Here is a 21,245-nt window from a genome sequence, read left to right on the forward strand (position 1 = left end):
ACATGAAAACATGCATTTGCCGGTAAACAACATGAGATTATTTTTAACTCACAAATATTTTGTTTAATATTGTTTATAGGAATAAGGCACCAGAAGAAAATATGATTAACTGAAATAACTGGTTCTCCACTGTACTCAGCAACTCTTATTTTTTTAAGCATCCTTATAAGAAACAAACATCAACAATCCAGTGAAGTTCCTTTATATTTTTATTATTCAAGTCAGAAGCAAACCACTTTGCAGTGTTGTATTTCTTATTGAATTTGAATGAATCTGGTTAAAAAATAGGATGTGTTTGGGGGGCATTGTTCACGTTCTTTTAACATAACTTAAATTCTCACATGTTCTAGAAATAAAACCAGTATCTTTTCCCTTCAGGTACTAAAACATTTTTGAAAGAGTCAGCATCCATATTGATACTTTGAAGCCACAGGTTTTATAAAATGAATAATGCAAAACATAATCCATGGCGGTGCTTCTTGTCTGCTGTCTGTATTAACCACTAAAATCACCAGTTTTCCAATAAAAGCCATGAAATTTGCTTCTAAAAACAAGCTTGACAGCAAGAGAGGAGCAATGTTTGGTATTTACTATTCAGAGGATGCACATTATGATACAGAGGATTGGTTGATACAACCACAGGCACGTTTTTCGTCTTTAAATAAGGCTCTGAGTCCAGTCTTTCTGCTGCTGTGAGCGGATTGAAGTCTGACCCGTCGCGACCCCTGCGCTCTCAGCTGAGCTGCCCACAGACCTCCTGGTAGTATTTCCTCAACATCTCCACCTGAGCCGTACGCACCAGGATGTGGGGCCGAACAGACGCCAGCTTCTGACAGGCCTCCTCTGGAGTCCAGCAGTGTAACTGTCAGCAGAGATAAACCATGTCAAACAAACTCAATAATATCCAGTACTCGAATGTAGAATCATGAAACCATGTGAGAATTAACACAAACCAAAACCTAATCTAATCGACCAGATAGGCTACAGAGGTATCCTGCTAGATGTGTTTCAGTTTTGCATGTTGCAGTGGGAACAGTTCAAACACAAACAACCACAGTGAAGTGAAAAGTGCTGCAGGGGACAATCTGTTAACTCCGTTTTGTGACTCATTTACTTCCATCATGTCATCATTAAGGTAAACATCTTTACCTTGCTGTGTGTCCCTGTTGAAAAACACTAACACCCTTACTGAATGGTTCAGCTGCTCATAGTCATACAGGACACCATCCAGAGTTACTGTGCTTACAGAGTTTCCTCTTTGTGTTACTACGACATACTACTGAAAACACAATTTATAATGTGGAGTTTGTTGTCCAATACCTACACTAAGATGATTTCAGGAACACATTTCTTTCCAGTAACTATGCTTTTCATTCAATATATGGAGATGTCAGTATAAAGAGTTAGGGGTTAGGGTTAAAACTGCCTCTCAGGTGGAGATGATGGTGCATCGTCCGTACTGTTACATACAGTACTGACCCGTATGAGGTAGGCAGCAGCCAGTGTGGCGCTACGGGAGCGTCCGGCCTTGCAGTGGATGTACACGCTGGTTCCGTGCTCTCGGTGCTGCAGGGCGAACTCCACGCCTCGGTGCAGGTTCTCCAGGCTGGGGACACCAGTGAGGTCAACAGTGCTCAGCCTCAGCTGCTCCACGCCTGCAGCCCGCCATTCCTGCATGCGTCATGCATCAATCAAAGAGTCATTGATCACCGAAGAATGAAATATGCCTGACATAGATGTCTTCAGATGGCTTGTTTTGTCTGACAAACAGTCGAAAGATCGAAGACACTCAGTTCACTTAACTTTGGTATTATGACAAAGATAATGCAGCACATCTTCACATTAAAGAAGCTGAGACTGTTGACTGTTCATCAACCATCAACAAGCAGGTAATACCTGTTACAGCTATGCCTGATCTACATCATCTGACATAAACACATGACAGAAAAACAAAAAACAACTCAAAGTCAATCAAGTCGATGACAATAATTGAACTGACTGTATCACAACTACTTGCTTCAACTTCAAAGTGAGAAGTTAAGGGAAGTGAACTCACCTCAGCTGAGTTGCAAAAATATTTGGTCTCGTACTTCTCATTCATGGTGATGACCCCTCGAACATTTTCTGTTTCTACCAGCTGTGACGCAATAATAGAGACAGTCATACACTTTATTTTCTATGTATATCCATAAATGTGCATTTTTTTGTGAATAAGTAAATCATCAGAAAAAAAATCACATTCACAATTTACTAATTCGGAAGTTTATTTGATTTATGTTATGAATGCAAATCTAATTTTTCATATCCTGATCAAGATCACAAGTCCACATCAACAACCATTTTTGATTTGTTCATCTGGACCAAATCTGCAATCTCATGGCCAAGCACATAGGTTACTGTAGGCCTATTACTTTAGCCCCTTCCTATTGTCAGCCCTTAGTTCTACCGTCAATAATTTACAATAATATCTTTGATATATTTATTCATTTATTGTTGTTTTTTCTTTCCTTTTAAGACTGAACTTTATGGCTTTTACCATACCATCTTATTCATGTTGATCTGTCATCTTACTTCTCTATTGTTTTCCTTTATTCTTGACACTAGCCTACTTTTATCCGTCTACTATGACTATCATTAATGCATTACCCAATCAAATTACGTTTTCATAAAGTTTCAATGTTTTTAGGTGCAACAATAAGAGGAATCGGTCGGCTAAGAGGCTAATAACATGGCTAATAACGGTGACATATCTCCTTTAACTTGAGTGAACTATCTGTTGTGTCCTCCACCGGACAGTGCGGTGCGGCCTCACCTGTTTGGTCATGGACCTGAAGGGCAGAGCCCCCAGGACCACCGTCTCGTCCACCCGGTCGAACCACCGCCTGGAGGACACCTTCTCCATGACAACGTTGTAGGCCAACGTGGGGTAGAAGAGCAGCCTCGCTAACGCTCCGGACATGGCTGACCTGCTGTCTGTACGAATTAACTAAGGAAAGACTCTCAGCTTTTCATCACTACCACACCCCGATGTTGTGTGTGGTGTTTCTGGTCCACAGGCTGTACAGTCCGACCTGTCAGCCGGCCACCATGCACTCCTCCATGGATGCTTGGCTCCTCCTCCGGCAGTCCGCCCCATCCGCCCCGCTGACAACAGGACTTCCGGGACGGTTCTTTTCAAAATAAATCCCGTGGTGACTTCCTTGAAATCAACAACATAATGCATAATACAAAATCTTCGTAAATTCTTTGTGAATACTTGATATAAAATTGTTTATATTTAACATTGAATATGAATGTTAAATAAACAACAATTTACAATTAATTATTCATGATTGACAACCATTATTTTGGTTGTTTGTTGTTTGTTTTGGCCATTCATAAAACAATGGGAACATCCAGAAGTCTCATGATCATATCACAACAGTCAAAACAAAGTTAGATGACATCAAATAATGGCAGCTCAACACTGATTAAATTAAAGGAGCAGGCTGTGCTAACACTTAACAACTTTAGCTCTAATTAACGATTTATTAGGCTACACTTGATACCTAGGTTGAACTGTTGTAACCTCTCTGCTTTAGTTTAGCCTACATAAGGCTTTTCACAGTCAGACCATTTCCTATCCTGTTGACAAACAATCTCAGTGTTACTGTTTCCTGACAGTAGCTTACATAGTCTTGGTTGCAGCCATATTTGTTTTTTCCTTAATTAAGTCTCTTTGGTCACTGTTAGACATGTAGCCATTATTAATACCCTCTCTGGTGGAGGGCATATCACCACTGCAAAATAACAAATTCAGTTAATTAATTATAGAGACTGCTGGAATTTGTGTTATTTTTCTATAGCCTATGTGCCACTTGGTCACTAATTATCTCATGCCGTAGGCTAAATGTGTCTAATGTGACAAGGAGGGAGACCACACAAAGTTAAACTCAAAGCAATCAATTTATTATAACAATGACAATAAAACACAATGAGGTGTGGTAGCCTAGTCTGCAAGTTCTATGATGAATGCAGTGCATGGATGAGCGTTATGTGTGCTATGGAGGTGTTGGATGTGCAAAATCAAAGCCAAAAGGGATATCACCAGATGGAAGGGAGAGAAATTAACACATGGCCAAGCTTTTATAGTGTGGACGGCCGAGGTGAACTGTATCAGCTGATGACCCTCACATCTGAGTCATTTGGCTGGTCGGGATTGCCCAGGACGACCTCCAAGACAATGGGAGCGTTGTCAGCCCCCCTCCCCTCTTAAAGTCAAGATCTCTAATTGACACCTGAAACAAAAACATACAAGACAACCATAAAACACTGTTCCCACCTTCCCTTGGTTTGTGGTAGGGGAGAGTGGGGTAAAGTGAGACACTTTTTACATTTGCTCCCCTCTAAGCGAGCTAAAATGATTTATCAGTAAAATTTACACATTTCCCACTAATTCAGGATGTTGCCTAGCAATGGAAATTATCAGAATGTATTTAGGACGAAGGACAGTGAAAATATGATTGTTTTAAAAAAAAGTGGTCTCGTGTCTCACTTTACCCCAGGTCAGGGGTAAACTGAGACAAACTAGAAAAATCAATGGGGTAAACTGATCCACTTACTTTTTCCACTCTGAAACTACCATAACAACACATGTTGTAACAGCTAGAGTCCTGACAGCTAGCTTGACAACCACACATCCCAGAACTAATGTCGGACTAGTAGCAGAATCATGGGGATTGGTCAATTAAGCACTTTTGTTTTCTCAACACAAAGTAACTCAAAACCAAAATCAAATACAACACAAAATGTTTTAATTAACATTTAAATGACAGATAGAACCTGTTAGATAGTCTGGGGGTCAGATTGTAGGACCCGACAATCGAGACCATTTTAATCAAAAGTCCTCTTGTGTGTGGGGGGAGCCGACAAAGTGGAATGTGACTAAAATTGAGTTAATTAACCAATAAAAAAGTGAGCTGACTGAGAGCACCTAGCATAACAAAGCAGTGTGGCTACAGATCATTGATCACGCAAGATTTCTGGCTTGGGGGACGAGATTCTAGTGTAAATCTTTGTGTATGGTGCTCACAGTGTCTCACTCTTGGATTTATTATAATACATCCATGGTCTCACTTTACCCCGCAGCATTTGTCTCACTTTACCCCAATTTTAGAAAAAATGACCTCTCTTAGAAATTCCAGCTAATTTTCAGCCAGCATCATCACATGGTTTTATATGTTGGTAGTTCATCATCATGTATCATATAAGTTTTTCTACCTGAATCAATTTGCTTTGGCACAACAGTTGATTAAGTTGACCGCAAGAAAATTTACTTTTACATGCAAAAATCATATTTTTGTGAAAAAAACATGCTTTCCACAGCATCATGAGGTCCTCTTCTTCATGGCCATGGGGAAATGGAAGGGGCTTGAAAACATAATGGTCAGATGACCATAAATGTGTTCCGTTTTCTAGATATAGGGGGTGTCTCACATTACCCGGTGTCTCACATTGCCCCACTCTCCCCTACAATGCAAGGCCCATAGCTAGACAAAGCAATTCATTGCCTCATAGCCAAAAAATCCCAGCTACCAAACACACAAAACTGTAATTAACACAGCAACACGGCAAAGTAGCAAACCCAAAGGTTCCTCCAAAACCAAAGGCTCACAACAAGCCACCCAGAGGCCCTAAGGCACAAAACACAAAGTAGGAACCAGTTACAACAAAGCTCACAAGCAAAGCGTGAGCTGTTTATGTTTACAAAGCTATGACCAAGTCACAGCCACACAGCTAAATCTGAAGGATATTATTTCCTCCTTACCATTATTCGTGATCTAAACTTACCTAACTAAGTTGCTTAGGCTGAAACATCCTCTGGTATTAGGCACAAAGTAAATAGTACATGGGTACAGACCGTTACCACATTAACCACTGAATGTTTAACATAACAAACTCACAAAACCAGTCCCCGGACAGATACTGGTGGTGGGTACTTACGGACTGATTCCACCAGAACTAAAACCAGTAACTGGTGACCCTAACTGAGGAAATGCTCCCAAGATATTTGTCTTATCCCATGTTCACTGACACATTTAAGTGAAAACAAGAAACTGGTTGGTCTCCTGTTGAGATCAAACCTGCTCCTCCCAGTCTGATATCTACTCAAATTAACTCCACAAAACAAAGAAACATTTGTCTAAACAGTAGTAGAACAAACTTTTGTGTGATTCTATTTACATAACCACAGGTCCATGCTGCATACAACATGTAGATTGGCCAGGACAAAAACATCCAAGGAATGCAGTTGTCACCAAAACATGTAATGTAAAAAAAAAACTGTAATGTTGTCCCTACCCCTGCAGGATGGCGTTTCAGACCATCTCCCATCCTTCTGACAGACAATCTCCATGTTTCCTAGCAGTTCGTAGTCTTTGTCGCAGCCATATCTGATTGCTTCCATGAATTGAAATTGTCTCTGGTCACTGTTTGACATGAAGCCATTATCAATGCTCTTTGGTGGATCACATTTTACCACTGCAAAAAAACAATAACAAAACAAATTCAGTGAGAGACTGCATGTGTTAATTTCATGTTTGTACCACTTGGTTACTGATTATACGGTTGTACTGCAGGTTTAAGTGTTTTGAACTTTTTCTCTGGAACCAAATGTGGTTTGATTCAATCTAGTAGGCTATATTGTCATGTGTTATGCTTTTCAGTTCACCCTGCTGCATAATAATACCCTTCTACATGGAAGAAAGTGTTTTCTTTTCCACAGTACAGTGAGAAATTTACCCATATTCTCTGAGTCGTCTTTATACACAGATTGATTCTACATGATAGCCTATACTTATAACCCCTATTAGCACAGCAAAACTGGACGATTGTAAAGTACTTTTGAGATAGAAACTCAACAGTTGGTAAGACCATTTCTAATATTGTTAAGAGTCACTACTGTACTGAAATTATGTACCATCAATAAGCTTATTATGGTCTCAACAAAATGTGTATGTTTTGGGCTGAAAGGGCCTCTGACCATCCACTGGACCCCCTAACACCTCACTGATACTGATTCTTTTGATTTGTTGCTCTTGACTGGACAGCTTGTGTGGGATCAGAGAGGAGAATTTCTGCTGTTATTTCTGTTGTTTTATATGTGTGGAGTAGGTGTAATTTTGCATTCGGAAAAACATGGAGAAACCTGAACATTTGAAAGTTAGTGAGATGTGTCCTGTGGTTGTTTCCTGATCTGCTGATATTAAGATCAAAAGTGAACTGTGAAACATAATGTTGTTCAACAATCAGACAACACGTCTTGTGGTGGTTATTCCATACCTTTACATTCAGGTGTCTCAGTCCAGGTGCCACTCTCAGTGCACCTTGCAGTTTCCTCACCAATAACGGCGTATGGAGGCAGGCATTTGTATGTCACGCTGTCACCATACACAGTGGTGCTCCCTTCTATCGTCCTAAGATAAACAATCATCCCATACTTTGGAATTGGAGCGAGACCACATTTCACAGCTTCAAGAGAGGAGAGAGAATATGCCAGTTCATATGTTTGATATGCATGCTTTTACTGTATGTATTTCTTAGCTATTTAGTCATGTTGAGATTGAAGCAGGACAATTAAAATTAGATATTTGATGTGTTCTATTTCTAGATTTTAACAAAAATGTTTTTGTCACAGAAAATGTTCATATGTGAGTTGTGTATTTTGCGTATACTTTATTTGCAGTGGCTTACGTACGATTGCACACTGGCTCTTCTCCACTCCATGTTCCATTGGCTTGGCATACAGCAGAACTGGGTCCATCCAAGATATACCTGTGCAGAGCAGTCAGTTCATATTTAGATTACAAAGATATTCACAAAATATTTGACAATGGATGGAGGATGAATGCATTTGAAGCCAAATGTTGATAGAGGAAAAAAGAAAAGAAAGGTCAGATACATGCAAAACATTTTAAAAGACTGTATTGATTTTTGGTTTATTCCTAATGTAAATTGAACAAAATTGTCATTAAGGTAATCTATTTTCAGATGAGCTGCCTAATTACTTAAATAGTCAATATATAATCAGTGACAACAGCAGTAACTTGATAAGCAATACCATAGAAATACCAAAAATACCACAGATTTGTGGTGGAACAGAAAGGTGATCAAGAAAAAAAAGAGGACAACATCTGGCCTAAAATAGCAGCTTATGAATCTGCACAACAGGGGTTCTCATGCAGGTTCATTAGAAGACTATCCCCAAAGTTATGAAAGTGTGTCACACAATTAAATTTAATATAATGATTTCACATTACCCTTTATTACAACTGTAGTCGACAACACTCTGGTACGTAGTAGCAATGGAGTGGAATTGTCCATTGGATATTTCATTAGGGTAGGGGCACACAATTGCTGCAGTGTGTAAACAGACATTTTGGCATTCAGTTTTATGAATTATTAGAATAAAGAACTACATGTGTGCTGCTGCACCTGCTGTATAACATGCAACCTTAGCGAAGTCAAACTGTGATTTCATTCTGCAACCTATCCACACAATTATAACACATTTGTTTTTTTTTCTTATTTTCACAATCAATCAATCAATGAATAACTTCTTCTTTAGTCCTGAATATACATATTACACCACTGCATGCAAGAGAAATCTACCAAATATTTGTAATAGTAATGGTTAGATATGATTACCTAGAACATAAATAATCAAAGAGTATAATAATTAGAATATAGAAGAAATGTGTTTGCATTAATTTTGGTTAACAAATATATTAAAAATTAAAATCTTAAAATCTACCAGTGTACTTTATTCCATGTTGCATCAACAGTTGAATTACAATAAAGCACACGTTTTTATTATTATTATTATTATTTTTTTTTTTAAATAAATTTGGAGTGCACAAAATCTCACTAGAATAATGGAAACTCACGTTTGCATTCTAAATTGGTCCCTGACCATCTTCCACTTGCACCACACACAATCACCCGAGGTCCTGACGTGGGTGTGTATCCTAGTATACAGGACAGCGCTAACTCTGCTCCGGGGTTAAAGTATCTCTGGATCCCATCCATCTTAATGTTGGCTCCCAGCTCAGGCCTAGGACACCCTGCAAGGACATGAGGATTTGATTGATTTTGAAACAGTGTGTGTATGTATGTGTGAGCGTATTTGCCAACAAATGAAAATCAACTCCATTGCTTACTTGATGTATTGTGTTTATAAACTGTATAAACAATAATCTAAAAAAGGACACAAAACACATCTTTCTCCCTCACCTTGGAAATTCGTCGAAAAATTTGACAGAACATGTCAATGAATATTAAAAATGAAATTGAAAATCTATTTCTGAGTTAACTGATTTTATATAGACTGAGCAGAAAAGAAATATGTTTCTGTCAGATTCTTGTCAGAAGAGCAGAAGAAATGTAAATAACCATTTCAAGCTGTGAATGAAATATTTGGCTTAGATTGCACCATTATCATTTCTACTTACACAGAAACCTTACACAAAAGTCTATCTTGTAAGAGACTGAACAGCGAATGTGCAAACAGGCTTTTAAAATCAAATGATATAACATGAAAACCAGTAATATGAGCACATACCACTCTCATCTGATGCCATGGTGGTAAAGAATAGAAATGGACAGAGCAGAAGTAAAGTCTGTATGTGTTCCATCTTTGCTCAGGTACAGACAGTTGTCCGTGTCCTCCTGTGGTCTGTGGTTCAGATAATCAATCGTTGTCCTCTCACAGATATTTGAGCTTCTCTAAAGGTAAACAGATAAGAGCAACATGAAGTTGTTGCTCACTTGTTTATGGATGTCTGTGTTTCATTCCTGTTTGCAATAGATTGTGGCATTTTACTGGAAGTGGGAGGTTCCTGCAGTTTGTTTCATCATTTGCATTAAAAAAAAGAAAGAAAAAAAGGTTGCCCCAAACAGATTTCGGCTGTTACTGCCTGAGTACAAAGGTCTTCACTCCTGCATATTTACCTAGAGATCAGATTGATTTTGTAAAAGAGCTGGGAGCAGGAATGAAGTGTGATAAGAACTCCTGAATAATGACATACAGTATAACAGTATTGTGGTAGTAGTATTTGATTGTCCACTCTTAGAAATAGAAACTGTGACCTGTAGTCACCTAAATGATGCAATATCCTAACTGGGTCAAATAAACATTTTCATATGCCGTGGCTCTGCCAGACAGATGAAATCAGTGAAATGAGTTTTCCAGGTAATGGAATATCTGGTGTATTCAATCCCATTATTTAAATTGCAAATATTTATGTTTCACGTAAGAACACAGGTTATTGGTAGATAGCTGCTTTGCTGGCCAGTGACAGCAATATGAATAGTGGTTCATATTGATATCAACAAAAAAAAAAATCCCTGTTTAGCATCTTATTCTAACAGACTACAGATGCAGAGTAGATTGTAAGAAAGCAAAAACTGTGTGAATTTAGCCCAAAAACAGCTTAAAGGCCCCATGGCATGAAAAATGTGATTTTGGTTATTTTTTCGTGCTTGGGGAGGTCTCTGGGTCACGTATATACTGCCCCATGCATTGCATGCATGCCGCCCATTTGTTGGAACATTCTCTTTAAGACGAGCAGATAGCACTTCCTCCTTTCTGTGATGTCACACACAAGGTAACGCCGCCCACCGTGACCAATTGTTTTTTTTTCAATTTGTATGAATGCAGCTTAGGTTTCAGTTACTTGCCTGTGATTGGCCCGACCACATGCCACTTAAAAACAGTCAGCCAATCAGAAGAGAGGTTCTCATTCTCTCTTCTGATTGGCCAAATGACCTGTGCCTGCTAGAACACCAGAAAGAGGCAACAGAAAGGGGCAGTATAAACGATATTAAGCAGATCACAGGTCCTCAAAACCAATGATACATCTTGTTAGGGATATCAGCAGGTAAATAAACCCAGAGAAAAGTGCACAGCATGGGGCCTTTAAATCACACACACACACACACACAGATTAAGGCAGAAGTAAGTGGAATGTTTGTCTTAAATAGTTATATCTTCCGACGGCAATCACTTATATAGAGTGTTTGGTCCGAAACACGGGTCTGTCAGTCACTCTGCTCTGCTGTAAGCCGAGGAGAAAACTTTCCTTGTATCCTACAACCTTTATCCAATGAGGAGAGAGAACGGCATAAAGGGGCAGTCCTCTCTGTGTGTGCAGTCAAGGGATGCGCGTGAATGTGGTGACGTAGGGACGAGGGCGGGGACTGCTAACTCCATCGGCTGACAAGAAGTTAGCCAAAACGACCGGATCGCTTACTTCTGCTTTAAAATTTGATTTAGATTTTTTTCCTACGAGACCTGGGATGTCCTCAACATAACCCTTACCGGACAAAATTAAAAAACAATGCAAAGTTCAGACTTTAAAAATATACATTAAAATGCAGGAGAATGTGTGAATTTATATTTTGTTTGGCAATGCAGGAAGGGAAGGAGAAAAAAGTGAATCCTTATCATCACAGAAAACAGAACCAGTCCGTGCTTTTCAAGGGAAAAAGCTTTTAATGTATATTGTACAAGCTTTTTCCAAATCAGCCATGATAGTGTATCAAATCCATGTGATTTAACTAATTTAAACAGCTATACAGCACCAATATGACACATTTTAACCAACAGTCTAAACAGCCTGTTTGAACTAACATCTTTGTGAAACAGTAGAGAGGTGAGAACAGGAGATACAGGAATATATACACACACAAATACATACATGTATAAAAACAGATTTGGGAGGAACAGTGTGAGTGTGCATAAAATATTACACTATGCGCTGCAATATATTTTCTAAGTAAAAAACAAAACAAAAGTGCAAAGTCTTCATAATACATTTGGCCTGTAACTCCAGATTGCATAACTCCAGAAAGCAAAACTTTCTTTTCCTCTTTTGTTTTTTTTTCTTCAATCTTTAAAAAATGTGCAGTAGCTTCAAGATGTAGACAACTTTTATTACATCTCAGTATCTGGCACAATCAGGGAGCCAAAGTAGTGTTAGTTTAACTTATGATACAAACATTTTTCTGCTCTCAAACAGTGAAAAGGAAAGGTTCAGTAAATGACAATTGATTCCTTGTCCCTTGTTTATCACCGCCTTAAAACTGAATATATTATTACCTTCATTTATATATAAAAGCAGAAAGCAGTGACGGGTAATGATCCATCTTGTCCACCTTATAGGAGATCAGGCCTTCATTGGAAGGACTATGATTCTTGAGCTGGTTCAGTTGCCATGAGAGAGGAGGGGTCAGAGGTTGGTGATGGTGGAATTCAGGACGTTGTGCTGGACCTTGGCGTTAGAGGCCTGGGACAGGTCTCGCTGTGGAAACGTAACAGTAGCTGTTAATTTCAACTCTTTGTACATAATGGAACAGAAAGTGGAAATAGAGACATGTAGCAAAACCTGCCAATAACAATTAAACTGATAATCATGATGAAATGACACACTGAAGACTGTTAGTGTGAATTAGTGAGGAGACATAGCACAAACTAATAGACTGAACTCTAACTGATCCATCTTTTCTTTGAACTGCATGAAGTATCATCAGGATGTTAAAATCAAGTCAACTTGTGATTCAATGCCATTTAGTCATATGGAGCAAATTGAGGCACATGAACAGAGCCTAATCTTACTTATTGAACACAACACACTGAAACACTGTAACAGGTGGGAGCATTTGGACATACTACTACTGCTCAACTGTTCACAGGAGACACACTGTAAACAACTAACTAATTTAGGAGAGAAATGGTAAATAGTAACCTCAGAAGCAATTTAACATTAAATGAACACTTTCATATATACTAGCATGGATTCTAGACTGGAGTATTTCTGTATTCAGTTTCTAGAGACAAAAGACAAAAAAAGACAAATCTAATTTGTAAAAAAAAAAAAAGAAAAAAAATGGACACATGAATTCCTTCATTCTTAGATATGTAGCATTTACAGCAAGTTGTAAAAATATGGAAATGTTTCTGGCCTGATGCTAGCAGATTCCCAATCTGACTCCCTAGCCCGGCCAAACACAACAGATCTGACTCTGGATCATTGTCAGTCTGACAACTTTAAAATATCTCTGGTGTAGACACTGGGCAAGCTGGAGTGATGCTAAAGCAAAACCCTGTCCAAGGGGGTGGGAATGGCGGCAGTCAGGGGGTAAATGGGTAATCTCACCCTTGATTAGAGCCATGCAATGAAGCTAAAAGATTAGTGAGCATCACACAAGGTTTCAACCTCTCAAACACACCTTGACTGAACAGACTCAGGGTTGACCAAGTCCCTCTAAAATATAAATTTACATCATTAGCATTGGTGCACCATCAGTCAAGTCTATAATACACTTAAATGTGTTATGGTACAGAAAAAAGATGCAAAGCAGAGAAATTAGAGACAAAAGTGTAAATTACCACAAACTCTGAATATGTGCTGGCAACAGAAGCCATGCTGAAGTTACGCTGTGGACTAGCGGGAGTCAGCAACGCACCGCTCAGAGGGCTTCCTTTCGGGGTGGCTTCGTTCTCCTTGTTACAGCTCTGTATTCGTGGGTGTGGGGGCTTAGTGCCTCCTGGCGTCCTTGTTGCTGCTGGACCCTGGAGGACACAGAGTGGGAGAGACAGACCAGACAAATGGGAGTTAAGAGTTACAGCTTAGGGTTAAGGTTTGATGTGTGTACATCTTAGAGCTGGGTAATACATTTATTTGATTGATTTGTATTTATCCCTTAGGACTAAATTTTAAAAACTTTAACTTTGGTAATTAGGGTACAGAGACACCACCTCTTCCCTGAGTTTCCATAGTAACACAGCGTTCTTTTCAGACACAAGTGAAACTGACACACCAACATGGCAGCATGAGCTAATAACAGTGAGGAGATCAGCATCTCCTCAGTCGTCTGGATGTGGCGTGTGGAGTTTTTAGTGTTTGATCTGGATCAAACCACTGTCACTTTAAAGTCTGTAAAACTCTGCGGCGACTAAAAGCAGCAGCACGACTCATTTATTCAGCATCAAACAGAGGCAGCAGCTCAGTGGGAGGACTAAGCTGTTTTGCATTGACAGCTGTAGAAGCCAACTAACAAGCAGCTAACATTAGTGCAATTATTTCCCCATTGTGTGGTGGGAAGACAATACAAATGAGGTAGCTTTCAAAACTGATCAAAATTGTACAAATGAATAAATAAATACTGAATCTGAGGTTTTATTTTAAGGCTATATCACCCAGCTCTAGTATGTCTTGTGTTTATTTTGAAACCGACCTTGTTGGATGAAAGCGGTGGGCGGGGCACAGGTGAGCGACAGACAGTTCCACCATAGGCAGAGCGCATGGTGCTGTTAGAGGTGCCACTAGACATACTGGAGGTTGCGTTAAACTGATGAGAGAGAAAAGAGGCAGCGCGTTAGTGCCGATAGTATACACAGACCATCACATCAATAAACCCAACAAGGCACAAACAACTTTACCAGCTTTCTTGTTTTATTTGGTGTCGTTGTGCCGAGGAATCTGCGCTTGGTCGGGGTTCGTACTGCTGTTCCGTACAGCATGTCCTCCTCGGTCTGTTTGCTCTTCTTCAGGTGCTGTTTAGAGCAAATAAGTAAACAAGTGTCAACACATTTCTTAGCAAACATAGCGACTAAACCTCTGACACAACAAGACAACTTGTTTACCCTTTCTTGTTTCTCCTTCTCTTTTTCTATTCGGTGCAGCTCCCACTGCTCCTCCACATATTGCAGAAACTTCTGGCCGTTCACTCGAAACTCCCGACACTGTTCACTTTCCCATGCATCAATCTGGGCTTTTAGTTTCTTTTCAAGCTAAAAGAAATCCAGCAACAGATATGATATATGTCAAATGTTTAAATGCTTAAGATACTATCAGTTTAGAGCCTAATAGGTGGTCATGTCTCACCTTTGGCAGGCTTTTATGCAGCTCAGACCTCTGCTTCTCCTCTTTGAGAAGGTTCCCTCCTCTGTTTGTGAATCTTGTTGGATCTGTGGCTTTTTTCTGACAACGAGAGAGATAAAAATTTCACATCATGAGCATAATAAGGCGCTTCTTTCCAACATGCAGCCACAAAACCAGATAACACACACACACTAAATGATTTGGGAAGGTATTCTAGCTGTGGAGCATCTCATCTTAAAACTACTTAAAAAACTTCATTACATCAGATCCTAAAACATTTGAACAAAACTCTGAAACTGAACAAAACACACTGATCTTCTACTGAGCAGCTGAACCACACTGTCCAAGTTTAATGATGACGCATGTGAGAATGTTAATTTTGATTTGATCATTCTTCATTTTCTTAAAATACTTGTAACTGTATTTTAAGAAAATGAAGAATGATCGAATCAAAATCAACATTTAATTATTCTTACATTAAAACATTGTGATAGCTAACAAAAAAACAAACAAACATAGCATTAAAAACAATAAAACTGTTGGGGGTCTTATTGATGATCAAATGTGGAAAAAAAAAAAAAAAAAAAAAGTTTTACAGTGCTCTCTGGTGGAGGGGCAGTGTAATGGTGACACTCTTACTAAATAACCTCAGTTTAGCATTTTTATACAATTTCTTCTTGGCCATCAGTGGTTAGACCCATTGCTACAGGGATATCTCCAACAGACTGACTGGCCTGAATCATTTATTGAGGCGGCCCGAAAATAATCATTAACTGTCTGCACTTGGTCTTCTAATTTACTCTATTTACAATTTCCAAATGACTTTTTAATTGACAACTTGTATTGTTGAGGACTCACCTCCAGATCCTGGAAGAGTCTCCAGCTCTCCTCCCATTGGTGAACCCCGTCAAAAAGCACTTTGTGGTCCTCATAGTGCTGCTTTAAGCGCTGGATCTCAGCGTCGTGCAGACTCAACAACTCTTCCGTAAAATCCTCTAAAACAGTCATTCACAACATCAGTATCATCACTTGTACAAACTCCAGTATCACTTGGTTTAAAACAACTTAAATACCGAATGAACCCACCGCTAAAATATGGTGCAAACGCCTGTCGCTGGTCAGTGCTGAGGAAGCACTTCTCCCAGAACACAGCGATCTCGGAGCGGATGGCGTCCGTGACGTTGCGGATGTTTAGTAGTTTCAGCTCCTCCAGACGCTGAACTTCTGCTTGTAACTGAAGAAGAAAATGAAAATGTAAAGCGAACATGAAAACAGCAGCCACAGTGCTCTGAAAGTGTAACCCGGCAATTCCTCTCACCGCCTCCAGGTTCCTCTTCTTGGACATGACCATGTGTTCACTGAAGACCTGCCTCTCCTCCTGAGGAACTTGCAGTCTGTCCCACAGCTGCTGGATCTTCTCCCTGTGGTTCTCACACATGGCCTCATTCTCAGCCTTACGTTCCTCCAGCTGCAGGATCAATAAAAAGACAGTGGCATCAGTTCGCTACTCAGCAGCTTTGGGGGTGACTGTGGCTACAGAGCTGGATCACTTATGATACACATTCGAATGAGTCCCCAGTTTCAGCCAGTCAGCTTTAAAGTCCCAACTATAATCTGTGGGGCCCATAAAAACAATTTTTCTTTATCCTCAGAAGGGTTTAAAGTTAAACTGAATAAAATGCAAGATGTTAAAAGGGGACCCATTATGCTCATTTCAGGGACTTTTAATGATACTGGACCCTAGTGGGGCACTATTGAAAGTTTCTATCAATCAACAATCATTATGTGTGAAACTAGCACCCACAGCCGTTCAGGCTCTGTCGGAGCAACGACTTTTGCAAGACGTCTCTGAATGGTAACTGCTAAATTCCACCACATCTCATATTATCATTGTTCGGTTAGATATAACATCAACCTCCAACTAAAACTCTGCAATTACACTGGGCACTGAGGCCAGAGCCAGGCGACTTGCCATATAGGGAACTTCCGCTGAAGTTAAAGGGATAGTTCACCCTAGAATGATATTTCGCTCATTATCTACTCACCCTCATGTTGACTAAGGGCTGGAAGAATTATCAGAGTCCACCGTCCCTTCTCTTAGTTACAGGGGGTCTCGGCGTAGCAGTGCATTTCAATGCAACGGTTGCAAAGGGACACCGGAGCTCTTCGTAAAAAAACACACACAAAAAAACATCCAAATACCTCCATGATGCTCGTATGTAATGTCCGTCTTGTGCTGAAGCCCCAAATTGCGTAATTGTCCCGAAAAAAATTAAATAAGTCTATATTTTAAGCTTGTTTGTAGCGGAAGCTTCTCGAAGCTCCTCTTCCTGGTCCGTCCAAATATCGCGTGATTTGCGCCGGCGTCAGTGCGGTTACTGCGAATCACGCGAGATTTGGACGGACCAGGAAGAGGAGCTTCGAGAAGCTTCCGCTACAAACAAGCTTAAAATATAGACTTATTTAATTTTTTTCGGGACAATTACGCAATTTGGGGCTTCAGCACAAGACGGACATTACATACGAGCATCATGGAGGTATTTGGATGTTTTTTTGTGTGTTTTTTTACGAAGAGCTCCGGTGTCCCTTTGCAACCGTTGCATTGAAATGCACTGCTACGCCGAGACCCCCTGTAACTCAGAGAAGGGACGGTGGACTCTGATAATTCTTCCAGCCCTTAGTCAACATGAGGGTGAGTAGATAATGAGCGAAATATCATTCTAGGGTGAACTATCCCTTTAAGGCTATGTTTCAAAATGACATTTTAGAAAAAACTCTCCAAACTCAGGGTTTGCAGCGGTTCAGAGCTCCTGAAACTGGGAATCACTTCAACGCATATCACCTCATGATATGCTTCCACCGTGTCCTCTAGAACAAGTATCCAACAAGCTAGTAAAGCATAATAGGTCCCCTTTAAAGACAATTGGAATTCAAAGCTTGTGTCACAGCAGCCAAAGTATTGAAGATATTGCTGAAACCATTAGGGATTAAGAGGCTGGATAAGGAGCAGAAAATGGATGGTTGCGCGGGTCTCACCTGACACACGAGCAGTTTGAGACTTGTAATATTGTCTCTGGAAAGACAAAAGGAGTCCTCGTCCTCACAGACCACGTCCTTCTCAAAACTGGTTTCAGGGACGTGGTCCAGCTCCTCCATGTACAGGATGATCTGCTTTTTGAGCTCCATGAACTCTTCGTGTCGCTTCGCCTGAAAACATGAAAGCAGCACAACATTTGGTCAAAAACAAATAACACTGACTTCATGATTTAAATTTAGCTTCATCTAATGGCCATTATCTGAACAATAGAGAGAAACTCTTTGAGTCAGTCCACTCTAGATGCACTGACTGCTGTAAGTTTTGCAAAAACACAAGATGCCACCAGATACGTTTGAAGCTACAAAAAAACTAAACAAGGAGTTTTACTAAACAAAAAGTACTTCATGTATCCACCACTAATGAAAACATAGGCTTTATCTGACAGGACACCGCAAAGCACATTTACACAGAACACAAACACACAGATTATTTTCCATTTGATATCTTTCAAACAGTTTCTGCCTGCACTTCCACCACCAACACAGCTTCTCTAGTCCTGCACGACTACGGTATCTATCTATGACTGAGCAGAGGAGCAGCAGATGTAAAAGAGAGGAAGCTTCCACCTTCTCTGTGTTCTGGTTGGCGATGTGCTGGCTGAAGTTCTCCAGTTGCTCCAGCGATGGTACACAGTCTGGAGCAACTCCGTACGGCATGGAGCACAGGATGTCGCACAGGTCCTGGTCCTGCTCCAACAGGGACTTCAGCTGCTGCATCCTCTGATTCTTCTCCTTTACCAGAGCCTCCATCTGTGTGCGGATGTTCTTCTCCTGCTGGAGCATGCTAACACCCTCCTCCTCCTGAATGTTCACAGAAGATGACAATACATTATCCATCAGTTAAGGAGGATTTATAGTGTGGTGTGACAGAATCTAGTCAACAGAAGCACGGTCATCTTTACATTGAACGTGTGGTTACCTGAAACACAGATAGCTGGAGCTCCAGGCAGAGTTTCGCCATCTCTGTCCTGCACGACTGGATGCTGTTTACGAGCCTATTCTTCAGAGTCTCCTCTTCTTTGATCATCATATCTAATAAGCTCTGGTGGATAAATACAGTCAAATCAATTAAACATATGCAGAAGGATGTGTGTTGATAGTAAATACTGGCCGTCAGATACAGACACTGTTTTATTGATACTAGTCATGGCTTATTACCACATTGTTGCCTTTTTTAAGGAAATAAACAAAGTTCTTCAACTCAGTTGTGGAAAAGTTGAGAAGTTTATTTTTAAGACCAGTCATTGATAATTTTTCTATTATGTTGGATATTGATATCAGCCACAAGAAATATAGTGACACTCATTAGGATCTAGTCAACATAGAGAGACTGAAACTCCACTCCAAATGTCTCGTACTACAGTCTATTCATGGTATTGGGCTTTGACTGCTTTCCAGTGGCCTAGTTTCACACATAATGATTGTTGTGTTGTCTTGTATTAGTACACACCCCCTCCCACTACACACTCACACTCTCACTCACTCTCTCACTCCTAAACATGATTTTGTTTAAAATTCAGACCCATGTGTAAACTTGTTTATGCCAAGTAATTTATGACAAGATTCACAAAACTAAGTGTTTTAATTCTTACTAATATAAGCCACATTTCACTAGTCTTGCCTTGATGGAGAAAAAAGTGTCCCATTAGGGAGAAGCTGAACAGTGGACCACTGAAATTGCCTTGATGTGCTTTTGTTTCCAGGAACAAAATAAACATACACAAAATATGTTTCACATGTTTCCAACAACATATCAGACCTCTTCAGTCTACTGGCTAACTGCTGTCCCTTGTGATTGTACTTTTGCCATCACTGCTCCGAAACTTTGGACACTTTGCCTCCTGATTTACAAGCATTATTGACTGGCACTTATTTAAATTCAAGCTAAGACTAATTTATTTAGAAACTTGTAGCACTTGGTAATGCTGTGAATCTGTTCCTGTATCTTATTAATTTTCATCTTTTATTACATCTTTGTAAAGTACTTTGATCATTATTTTGGATGTTGTGTAGTGCATTAAACATTCATTTAAATTTGCACCTGAGTACTAAACAGTAGTTACACCTTATTTGCAATCTCGTGCAGATCAAACAAGTAACGTTATGTGTAGTGGAGTTTGTTCCCCAGACCTAGTCTGCTGTGTAGGTGGAAAAAACAGCGATCGTTTTTCAGAAATCTGAGACTTTAAACACCACGGATGTCCCACTGACTGTCCCATTGGAAACAATGACAGCAGCAGGTCCTATAACACCAGGTGTACACCATAGACTGTAAAAAAAAAAAAAAAAAGGTGTACACCGACATGATGATCCACTGCTCACCCTTATGTGGCTCTTGACGACATTAGTCCTCTGCAGCCTCTGGTCCTCTGGGATACCGATCTCCTCCCAGATGTCCTTCAGGTGGCACAGCGCTTTATTTAGGCACGACACAGCCTCTGCTGCGAGCACCTCGCTACAGGGACAGACAACCGGGGGACACATGTTCGGTTACGTTTATCGATCACCCGTTTTTTAATTGGTTATTACAGTAATCAATAACTACCACCAACACATCACATTATGCGTTCCACTGCGCCAGTTACCGACGTTAGCGCTGGTTTGGCAGGTGGTCGCTACCACAGTTACCTATTCTCTTTAAACCTTGTTTATTCAAACTCCGAGTCTATCGGTGAAAAACCTATCTTACCTTTTTCTCATCGTTGAATTCCAGACCGTGTCGCGTTTGTCGGTTGAATAGATAAAACAACCACGACCTGTCAAAGATCCGTGCTGAGCTGCGGAGCGGAGCGTCCCGACCTGCTGCTCTCTCTCTCTCTGTGGCCGTTTGTGCACTTTTCAAAACACGCGCACTCTGCTCTCTGATTGGCTCTTTTGAAGGGGGCGCGCGATGTGTAAAACTAAGACTCGCTGTCGGGGCGGGGAGCGTTTAGCAGCATCACAACCGCCCGCCGCAGAGCAGCTCATGAATACAAACAAAGGCACCAGTTTGACAGTGAAACTTGTTAATGAGACTGAAAACTTTCAGACCACAGCAGAAACCACGGCAAACACCACAACACAGTTTTCTTCACCCACAGTGAAAAGTGAAAAAGATCACTGTAGCCCATAGACTGTAAAAAAAAAAAAAAAGCTGTAGCCTACTCAGAGCCAGTCTATTGATAATAATTCAATATTAGAAATTCTCTGGCCTACTGTAAAAGAGGCTGCTCTTAACGACGTCATCTC

The 21,245-nt window shown here is 40.2% G+C and overlaps 3 protein-coding genes across 3 annotated transcripts; all 3 read right to left on the reverse strand.

Moving 5' to 3' along the window:
• Window positions 1-196: 196 nt before the first annotated feature.
• On the reverse strand, window positions 197-3,126 carry ptpmt1 (protein tyrosine phosphatase mitochondrial 1). Its single transcript, XM_083998439.1, has 4 exons — window positions 2,813-3,126; window positions 2,057-2,137; window positions 1,480-1,671; window positions 197-862 (listed from the first exon to the last, which is right to left on the reverse strand). Exons 1-4 carry the CDS (start codon window positions 2,957-2,959, stop codon window positions 734-736), a joined length of 549 nt encoding a protein of 182 aa, XP_083854565.1. The 5' UTR covers window positions 2,960-3,126; the 3' UTR covers window positions 197-733.
• Window positions 3,127-3,926: 800 nt separating this feature from the next.
• LOC311008240 (beta-2-glycoprotein 1-like) lies at window positions 3,927-9,837 on the reverse strand. The gene is made up of 7 exons (XM_084001724.1): window positions 9,599-9,837; window positions 8,925-9,101; window positions 8,298-8,394; window positions 7,736-7,812; window positions 7,321-7,509; window positions 6,340-6,519; window positions 3,927-4,277 (listed from the first exon to the last, which is right to left on the reverse strand). Exons 1-7 carry the CDS (start codon window positions 9,669-9,671, stop codon window positions 4,267-4,269), a joined length of 804 nt encoding a protein of 267 aa, XP_083857850.1. The 5' UTR covers window positions 9,672-9,837; the 3' UTR covers window positions 3,927-4,266.
• Window positions 9,838-12,266: 2,429 nt separating this feature from the next.
• On the reverse strand, window positions 12,267-20,803 carry prc1b (protein regulator of cytokinesis 1b; the record flags this gene model as incomplete). The annotated part of the gene is made up of 14 exons (XM_083998289.1): window positions 20,707-20,803; window positions 20,340-20,472; window positions 18,937-19,059; window positions 18,585-18,818; window positions 17,958-18,128; window positions 16,240-16,389; window positions 16,008-16,155; window positions 15,780-15,916; window positions 14,925-15,020; window positions 14,684-14,830; window positions 14,483-14,593; window positions 14,275-14,388; window positions 13,427-13,609; window positions 12,267-12,338 (listed from the first exon to the last, which is right to left on the reverse strand). Exons 1-14 carry the CDS (start codon window positions 20,715-20,717, stop codon window positions 12,267-12,269), a joined length of 1,830 nt encoding a protein of 609 aa, XP_083854415.1. The 5' UTR covers window positions 20,718-20,803.
• Between the last annotated feature and the right edge of the window lie 442 nt (window positions 20,804-21,245).

Source organism: Trachurus trachurus, assembly GCF_905171665.1.
Source record: "Trachurus trachurus genome assembly, chromosome: 3".
NCBI classification, from domain to species: Eukaryota; Metazoa; Chordata; class Actinopteri; order Carangiformes; family Carangidae; genus Trachurus; species Trachurus trachurus.

Bases quoted from the DNA above. Each gene is read 5' to 3' on its own strand.
- LOC311008240 (XM_084001724.1), bottom strand. From the start codon at position 9,671: ATGGAACACATACAGACTTTACTTCTGCTCTGTCCATTTCTATTCTTT. The intron at 7,813-8,297 runs GTAATGTGAAAT...TGCTCTGCACAG, and splicing joins GACTACAGTTGTAATAAAGG to GTATATCTTGGATGGACCCA. The intron at 6,520-7,320 runs GTATGGAATAAC...GTTTTTTTGCAG, and splicing joins TGAGACACCTGAATGTAAAG to TGGTAAAATGTGATCCACCA.
- ptpmt1 (XM_083998439.1), bottom strand. From the start codon at position 2,959: ATGTCCGGAGCGTTAGCGAGGCTGCTCTTCTACCCCACGTTGGCCTAC. The intron at 1,672-2,056 runs GTGAGTTCACTT...TGACGCATGCAG, and splicing joins ATTTTTGCAACTCAGCTGAG to GAATGGCGGGCTGCAGGCGT. The intron at 863-1,479 runs GTCAGTACTGTA...CTCTGCTGACAG, and splicing joins CTGCTGCCTACCTCATACGG to TTACACTGCTGGACTCCAGA.